The sequence below is a fragment of the Meles meles genome, chromosome 7, assembly GCF_922984935.1.
Source record: "Meles meles chromosome 7, mMelMel3.1 paternal haplotype, whole genome shotgun sequence".
Classification (NCBI taxonomy): Eukaryota; Metazoa; Chordata; class Mammalia; order Carnivora; family Mustelidae; genus Meles; species Meles meles.
In genome coordinates, this window is record NC_060072.1 from 130257628 (window position 1) to 130266953 (window position 9326).

At 37.9% G+C, this 9326-nt stretch overlaps 1 protein-coding gene across 2 annotated transcripts in view; it reads left to right on the forward strand.

The window, feature by feature from the left end:
* Nucleotides 1-8741, forward strand: part of PLXDC2 (plexin domain containing 2) — a 470012-nt gene extending 461271 nt beyond the window's left edge. Inside the window, exons 14-15 of one of the 2 annotated variants that reach the window (XM_046011961.1) lie at nt 812-966; nt 3170-8741. In XM_046011961.1, the coding sequence (XP_045867917.1) occupies nt 812-928 (117 nt within the window). In that variant the 3' untranslated portion in view covers nt 929-966; nt 3170-8741. Of the gene's footprint in view, nt 1-811 lie in introns of both variants that reach the window. The other variant, XM_046011960.1, reaches the window with a different exon arrangement.
* Nucleotides 8742-9326: the final 585 nt, after the last annotated feature.

Here is a 9326-nt window from a genome sequence, read left to right on the forward strand (position 1 = left end):
TTTTCGGGGTATGACATCTGTTAATTTTCAAGTGCAAAAAAGTCCTATATGGTAAGCCTCAGCTTAATAAATAATTTCTTACGATAGTAAGTGATTTTTCTTTCAGTTTGTTTACTAAAAGGTATAGCACCTGATTTGAGACAGGCTTCTAAGAACTGTACAGAATTGTATGGCCTTATGCTTTTGAGTTAATAAAATGAGGTGATGTGATTTTCTAGAGAAGAGGAAATGTCAGTGGCTATATATTTAGAACTTATTTTTTACTAAATTCATTTTTTCCAAGTTAGACACTTACAGAATCTTTTAGACAAAAGTATGCAAAAGGCACAAACTGTGACTTTGAGAAGCTCTTGCTCCTATGGGGCAGCTCCAGCAAATAGACTGTCGCCAGAGAGGGCCTAATAATGCCATAATGAAGATACAAGCGTAGAGCTTTGGGCATGGGTAATTCTACCTGTGGTAGCAATGTGGGATAATGTATTACTAAATTTAATTCAGAACTTTTAATCTAAAATAGTTGGCAAATACCAGGAGACCTGGGTAGCTCAGTGGGTTGGGCGATGGACTCTTGGTTTTGGCTCAGGTCGTGATCTCAGGATCATGGGATCCAGCTCCATATCGGGCTCCTCACTTAGCACAGAGTCTGCTGGAGAATTCCCTTTCCCGCTCCCTGTGCCCTGCCACCCCCCCCCCCCCCGCTGCCCCCACTCACACTCACTCTGTCTTCCAAACAAGTAGATGAAGGCAGATATGTTTTTTAATGATATGACCGTCACCCTGGTAGTCATGATTTTTGCATTTTCTGTTTCAGAGACGCCCAAGCAGATGGCCTGCGATGAAGTTTCGAAGAGGTTCGGGTCATCCTGCCTATGCTGAAGTTGAACCAGTTGGAGAGAAAGAAGGTTTCATTGTCTCAGAGCAGTGCTAAAATTTCTAGGACGGAACAGCACCCGTGCTGGCTTACAGGTGTTACGACTAAAAATTTGCCTATATCTTTAAGACGCACACACACACACACACACACACACACACACACACACACACACACACGAGCCCTAAGCTGCTATAGCCTAAAGGAGATGAGATTTCTGGACAAGCCCAGCCCTGGAAAGGTCAAAGAAAAACTAAAACCCATACAAGGTACCACTGACCATTGAACACACAATTCCCTAGTGGAATGACACTTTATAGTTCACTCGGAGCATCTCCTGTGGACTTATCAGAAGCGCAAGATGACAGTGCTATTGCTTAGGTGCAGGGTTGCGAAGGGATCGAGGAAACGACAATAATAATAAAGCTTTAGTTTATGAGGGATCTATACCTTTGGTTCAAATATTCTTCTCTGATGTCTCAAACATAGCTGTGTTCCAAAGCCTGAACCCTTTCTCTCAAAAGAGCAATGATGAATGTTTCAAGATTGCTAGAGAAACAGCTTGTGCGGGAGCAAAAAACAAACCGAAAATAAGAGGTTTTCTATCTTTCCAGCAGACATGTGGCAAAAGGATTTTGTTTTTCTGGTCTAGATCCACTTGTTCGGACAAGTTCAATATTTTACAGAATGCATCTTTTATCTATGCCTACGTCTCCCTTGTTAATGAGTGTCCCTTCTATGCGCTGCCCTTTCTGTGGCTGCCAAACTCTTGGCTAAGGGTGAGGAGAGAGGGAGTGGCACAGGAGATTTTCGGTTCTCCTGCCTCGGAATAAAACACTTCATTTGTTTTTTAAGATGCATTGCCTACGTTTTCCCAACTATCAAATCCTATGAAGCCACAGTTGCTCTTGGCTGAAGGAAACAATACAAAGAGTCCCTTAATCATTTTGGAAGCAAAAACTTTAAGGGATTCTAAACTTATTGGGGGGTGGGGGGGTTGGGTTTTTTTTTTTTTCCTTCTTACTTTGTGCTGTTTCAGTACTTAAGACCAATGCCATTGTTGATTCCTGTCTACGAAGCCATTCAAGTCGGCATATCCCTGGTGATAAAAAAAAGAATGAAAGAACCCTGCTGAATCATACAGTAATTTTCTTTAAAGCACATAGTAGTTACATAAATATATATATAAATATATTTTTGTTTATAACTAACACAAGGCAGGCTCTTGTGACTCAAAGAGTGCATTTGTCATCAAGACAAAAACAAATGCGAGATGCGTTACTGCATACTTCCATAGAGTTGTAAAATAATCCTTAATATTAGAATATTTTTATGTCACTTAGCAAAAGTGGTTCAATTAGTCGCAGTGCCGATCATTTTCCTGCCTAGTTGAGCCGCTTTTTCATTCCTATCAAACCCTTCCCTCCCTGGCTAAATAATGCAGGTGCAAAATGCTCTTTACATGGATCTGACATTTTGCCCCATGATCATAATCCAGATTTCAAAACTTCTCCATGAATGAGGAAAGGAAAGGCATCGCTTGAGGAGGAAAGTGGTTAATACGTACACGGAGCTCCCAGCATTTAAATTCAGGTCCTGTGTGTACGAGTTCCCCAACATCTCGACCCACGAAACTGACATCCTGTGCCAAGACGCTGTAGATTCTTCTAGGGGACAGTGTCCAACATTTGCAGATTCGGGTATCAAGCAGCAGAGATGTCTTATAAGCAGCTCTTTACTAACAGCTCAGCATCTGTATACAGTGTCCACACTGCACACCATCGGTCTACTAACAGTATCCTATTTTATCTTCACAGTCATCTGACATAAACTAGTGCCGTCTTCCATCGCGTATATTTTGCTTTACATTTTTAAATACCTGATGAGGTTAGTAAATTTTTCCTAACCTACTTAGTTAATAATATCAAAAAAGGACAAAAAAAAAAAAAACACAAACAAACCTGACAAGGCGACTGAAGGATGTGATGACAATCTCTCTGCTATATCTGCATTCAGTTTGTATGAAGTATCCCAACTTATTTCTCGTGGAGTAGGTTTGGTCAGATTAGCAATAACCAAATGACTTGCCAATGTAACTGGTGCAACTGGTATTCTACAAAGACATAAAGAACACCTAGACGATTCCTTTTAGGATAAGATGATGCTTCTTCCACTAGCTCTTGTGATAGGTGTGGCTTCCAATAGCAGTTGATTGACAGCTATATAGATCTTGTGTATATATCCAACTCCATACACAATTCTTTGAAGTTGTAATGTTGTCTGTCTTTCTTCCTTCAGAGCTCATCTACTTTCTATTAAAAGAATTGGCAATTCTGGAAATGAACAAACAAGAAAGACATAAAACTGAATTGTTCAGTGAACTAAAGCACCTAGTAATGGGGAAAACTTTTTGGAAGTGTGAGAACCCGTTCTAACGAAAGTAGGAGTTGAAGGTGGTAAATAAAAAGTTTCTGCTGTTTATGAATCTTTTAGTGGTAAGGGGAAAGGCTGGCTAATTCCTTTTTTTTTCATGAAATTTTTATTCTATTTTATATTTCTCATTTGTTCCTGGTGCAAATGTACACCTTGTTTCTAGAAATTCAGAATGGACATTGATGCTTTGGAATTTATATACATTACATATTAGAAAGGGCACATCTGTACATTACTTAAATACTATGAACATAGTAGAGAATAACCATTTTAAAAATTAAGAATAGCAAAGGAACACATACAGACTTCTGAAGAAATCTGATACATGGTGCTACAGAGGAAATAACATTTGGTATAAAGGTCAAGAAAAATGTCTTAAGCCAACCGGATGGCACTGACCACAATGTTGGTTTGTTTTTGAAGTGTTTAGACTTTAAGATACACTAACAAACAGAAAACTAAAGATAAATAATAAACTACAGTTTACCTCCATTACTATTTTAGTTTGAGATACCTAGAACATTTACTGATCTCTCTTACATGGAGCTTCTAGAGTTGTGCCATCCAATATCCTATCCACTAGCCAAATTTGGCTATTTAAATTTAATTAAAATTAAATTTTAAAAAAGCCACTGAGTTCTTCAATCACTAGTCATTCGAATCCTCAATAACCACATGTGGCTTGTTGGCTTCCATATTGGACAACACAGCACATTCCCGTCACTGCAGAAAATTCTGTTATACAGTGCTATAGAGTAGAGGTCTTTCAATTCCCTCTCCTTGAACAAAAAGGAGAAGGAAGAAAAAGAGAAGATTTGGTAGTTCTTGGGCATATCCAAGTGTTTTTGATCTCAGAGAGGCAGCATGCACTAATGAAAAGAATACCAGCTGACACAGCTTTGACTCTCCACTATGTTATCTTGGGAAAAGCCCTTTAACTTCCATGACTCTCAATTTACAATTTTGGAAAATAAAAATATTTTTGTTCTGTCTTCTTTGCAAGGTTATTATTATGCAGATTAACTAAATGTACAGATGTGTAGGCTTTTAAAACCTTACATCACTGTAACCCATATAAAGCCCAGCCTTGGTCCACTCTCAGCACAAATTTGCATTCAGAGGAAGAAAAGCCCATCAATCCTAAAAGCATTCAAAGACAATCAAATCAATAAAACATTTTCTTGAGAAAATGCCAAAGGAGAAATTGCTCGATTTTTCCACCATCTTAATATTTTCTTAGTATTTCCCCTCTGTCGTGACTCTCCCAACTTTGACTCCACCACCATGACAGAGTCCCTATGTGTATGCTGCTTCCAGTTCAATTCCTTATTGTGTAGAGTCACTTAGACTCTCTAGTTTCTTATAATTTCCCAGTTAACTCTTCACAGCAAAGGCAAGGCCAGGGACTGACCAGGAGGCTTCTCTCTAGAAGGAAATACCTCAAACATAAATAATTTCAAATATTTATCTCTGCAACACATATAAAGGCCCGCTATATTAAAACATAAAAATACAAAAATACGTGGAACTCAATTTCTGAACTGTAAAAATCTACAAATGCAAATGAGAGGATTACTGTTCTTTTAGATTATACTAATAGGAAGATAATACATAATGTAATTAGTATAATTTATTAGTTTCTGCAGCCAAAAGTTCTTACATTATTACCTTTCCTGCAGGAATGTAAACTTGGTTATGTCCACTAGTGTCTGTTGCCCATTTGAGAAAACGTTTTGCCAGAATCCATAACTTGATTCGAGAAACTTTCCTTCCATGATAAGAAACTAATATTTAAATAAGACTAACTGAGAAATAGATTCTATTATTATGGTTATTCCTCCTGTGAAATGTTATTTTGCTTGGTATTTCTTCGGGCGTTTTTCAGATATTTTATTACAGTAAGCTTTACTAATTCCCAAGATTACTCTAGCTCTTACTTTCCCAACCCACCCTATATTTTGGTATCAGCATCCATATGCCAGAATCATGGCGAGTCGTCTAACCCAAGCTCTTCATGTTACAGATCAGAAAACTGACTCCCAGAAAGATATGGTTATTTTTCCAGTGTCAGAATTGGGTCTTGAACTTAAAACTCCCTTCTGGTAATTCCTGTTACCATTTTTCTTGCCTATACCCCTTCATAATCAGTTAAGACCAACCAAGAAGCTTAGAAGACACAGTCCATCTGAAGGCTAACTTTATCTGTAGTATTGACTCTTCTTAATATAGAATAATATAGAGCTTTGGACCAGTCTCCCTCTGTCATGTTCATAAGAATAGTACCATCTTTATGACAACCAGTGATTTCAAGTTCTAGCCATTACAGTGTCTTTATTTGGTTTTGCATGCCCTTCTCACACCTACCTGTGGTCATCTGTCAGCAACACTATTTTTTGTCATTTAAAATCATTATACGTTTATTTCATTTCTTCCCAAATACATCTGAAAACTAAGAATTCTTCATAGCATATTTTTCTTACAACATATATAATCACAATTTTTGTTTTTTAAACCATTTGAACATTTTTGCCCTAGGAAGGTTTTTTGAGCAAATATTATGAGGTCTGTGGCATTACCTATTCATATTACCTTGTGTTTATAAAGCACTTTACCTTTTGTGGAGCACTTTGAATCATCCCTTTATTTGTTCACTCATTCAGCCACTCGGTTTACTTAAATGTTTATTGAGCACCTACTGGAACCAAGTTCCCATGCTGGACCTGTGGTATATAGTGATAAATATAAACAGTGAGAGATCAGGCACCTTGAATGATAATTGTAATATGATGGAATCCTCAAGCACAACTTCGCAAGTAGGTCAGGTCAATATTACTCTATCCAATTTCCAATTCCAATTATCTATTATCCTTACACAGGGAACTATCAGGTATTTGCCTGAAGCATGTTTCAGAAATACGACGTATCGTTGGGCACCAGTGCTGTTTGCTCTGTTTTAAATGGTTTGTAAGTTTCATTCATGAGAACAAAAAGTGACTCACCCAAAGTTGTCCCTGACCCAGGAGGACTTCCCAGGTCACTTGAACTTTTTCTGACTAGATGTGACCATTCACTTTCTTGTGCCAGTATTTTCTGAATGTTCAACATCATAGTTTTCAGGTATTCCAAAACACAAGTGTTATCAAAGAAGCATTTGCACTTTAAGTGTGTGTGATCATCAGGTCGCTAATTAGACTGCCTCAGCCATTCTCAACCTCAGCACTGTTGACATTTTGGGTCCCCTAATTCTTTGTGCGGTGGGAGGGTAGGGTGGAAATACCCCCATGTGTTATAGGGCATATACGAGAGCTTCCAGGCAGCTTCTGTTGGTTTTATGCCAGTAATGCTCACTCTCTCTCTCTCTCTCTCTCACACACACACACACACACATACAGTGACAACTAAAGATGTCTCCAAATATTGCCAAATGTCCCCAGATTGGGGTTGGGAAAACTACTGGATTATCTAATAAGCAAAATATATCAGGAGAAAAAAAAAATGTTTCGCTTTCACTTGTCACTTAAACTTTATGGTAGTTCATTTTTTTTTTTTAATTTATAATAAGACTTGGAATCATAAACTCTTTGAATTAGAAAGGACGTAAAAGTCACCACTTCAATTACAAGCCAACATCATCCTTATCTATTTCCCCATCTCTCAGGTTAACAAATTTATTGAGAGAAAATCAGAAGATTGGTTATCTCTGGAAACTTGGAAATTGGTTTTTTTTCATAGCAAGAGATAAGGCTGTTGGGTAATTATGTTTTGCTGCTATAATAGTAGGTGCTGTGACATTAGCTTCAGTGTAGGGACTTGGGGTCATACAACTTCAGTATCACAGGCTCTGTTTTGAGTTTTCTATCCATCATATCACACAGCTAGAAATCTTGGTCCTTCATCTTTGCCTTCAAAATGCACATAGAAGTTGAAGTTTGGTACATCAAATTTTAAGTGTATCTGGATGAGCTTTCTATGTCTGATATTCTGATATTTCTATTTCTATACCTGGTTTTTTTATGGTCCTTCTGGAAGAAAAAATTACCGTCTCGAGCAATTGAAAATTGGAAATTTCCGAGTGGGGATATTCAAATCTGTCAAGCCAAAGTTCCTAACGATTTGATGTGCCTTATGTCAGTTCTCCTGTTACATCAGTGATTTTCTGGGGGTCACTGTGAATCAACTGAGTCACACTTGTGTCTCTACTGCACCAGTTGGAAAACTTGGTGGAGTTTTACAAAGAGAGCCACTCAAGAATATATTCCTAGAAATAACAACAAACCCTCAACTGGAATACCGGGCCTCCCCTTAATCCCTTTGCTAACCAGACTTTGTGAGCATCATAACCATTTACTACAAGTTGCTATTACGCCGACACGATTGAAAGCCTTGATTACAAAGCCTATAGAATATTGAGGAGCTCACACAGAAAGCACTGTTGAAAGACAATCCTAGAAACCAGAAAGTTTCAGCCGAGGAGACCCTCAAGTGTGTCTTCTCTACCACAGTCCTATCAGACAGTTTGATGTTACATAACATTTTGATTAAGCTGATCTTCTAATTTCGGCTGAAATTGGAATGCATCCGCCTGCTTGTAACCGGACATAACTTTTAAGCCATCCAACTGCCACCGCTCTCCCGGTGATGACTCCAAAGAAGTAAGATGGTAATTTTTGTAAGATAGTAATTATTCAAGTAAAATCGCATAATTTCTTGAATCACTTCTCCCTGACGTGTTTATGAAGTACATCATCGTTGGCTTCTCACTAGCACATTTATTATGAATGACTGAATTATGTCTAAAGAAATATAAATGCTCAAAACTCATTATTATAAGTGAATCTCCAGATCACTGTTGACACTAAAAGATTCTGTGATTTTAAATCCAGAATAAAAGACTGGGGGGGGATAATATAAATCATATGCTGGTCCTCATCTTTTTCTAATTTCTAAAATTTACTAACATTTGAGGATTATGAAAAAAAATCTAATGGAATAAAGCAAAAATTTTTAATGGCAGATAGTGACATATTTGTTTTGATTCTGGTTGAAAATCTCAGTAATTTCTCTCATTCCCACTGATATGTTATTTTTTTAAAAAGAGAGTCTCTCTCTTCCCTAGCATTACAAAAACTATATATTCATGCCCAAAATATCACTGATGATGCAGCTATAAACCTTTGTGCCTGTTGCATAGATACGTAGCGTGAAACGTGTTTTAGAAGTTTGCTGTGTGGGGAGAGGTATAAACATAGGAGTGGGTGGGTGGATATGATCCACAGAAAAATTAAAGATTGAAATATGCTATCGAGCAAAAGTTTCGCCTTCTTCAGAGCAATGTACAGATCAATAGTAGACAAAGATCAGCTCACAATTAGGTCGTTCAGACATTCAGACATTGGAGCACACATCCTGCCCATTAGCCTAGGACACAGGTGATATACAGAAAGTCAAGGATGTCCCCAATTAATCTGAAACTCAACCATCATCCACCTGTACTTCTCCTATGGCACAATCCTAAACTCAGGAAGGCCCCTGCTCTCGGAAAACTGGGTTACTTATGGTCAAGTAAGGACCAAAAAGAGGCTTTTCCATTTAGTTCCCTGTGACTTACAAGGCATGTGCTTTGGTTCCCTTGTGCCAGAGACCATGAGACAGCCAACCACACAGAGGCAATAAAATACACGAAAAAGAAAATAAATTTTCCTGAGGAAAGGAGAAGGAAGGATACTTTCAACTGTGGACCCAGAGCTGAATCTCTGTGACGTTTGACCATCTCAGGACCAGATTCTTATAATATCATACTGACACACAGTCAAGTCCAAGCAACCATTTTTAAGGTGGTTTGAACAAAAACACGCTCAGACTGTCATATTTATAGCAGAGAAATAAAAACCCAAATTCAGTGTCCTCCACTAGACTACTCTAAAAATACCCTCAAAGTGAAGTCAGAGCTTTCCTTGCTGAGACCTGTTAAAATCATTTTAGGGCAATGAATTAAGGTTCTTTAGACATTTTGTGTACATTG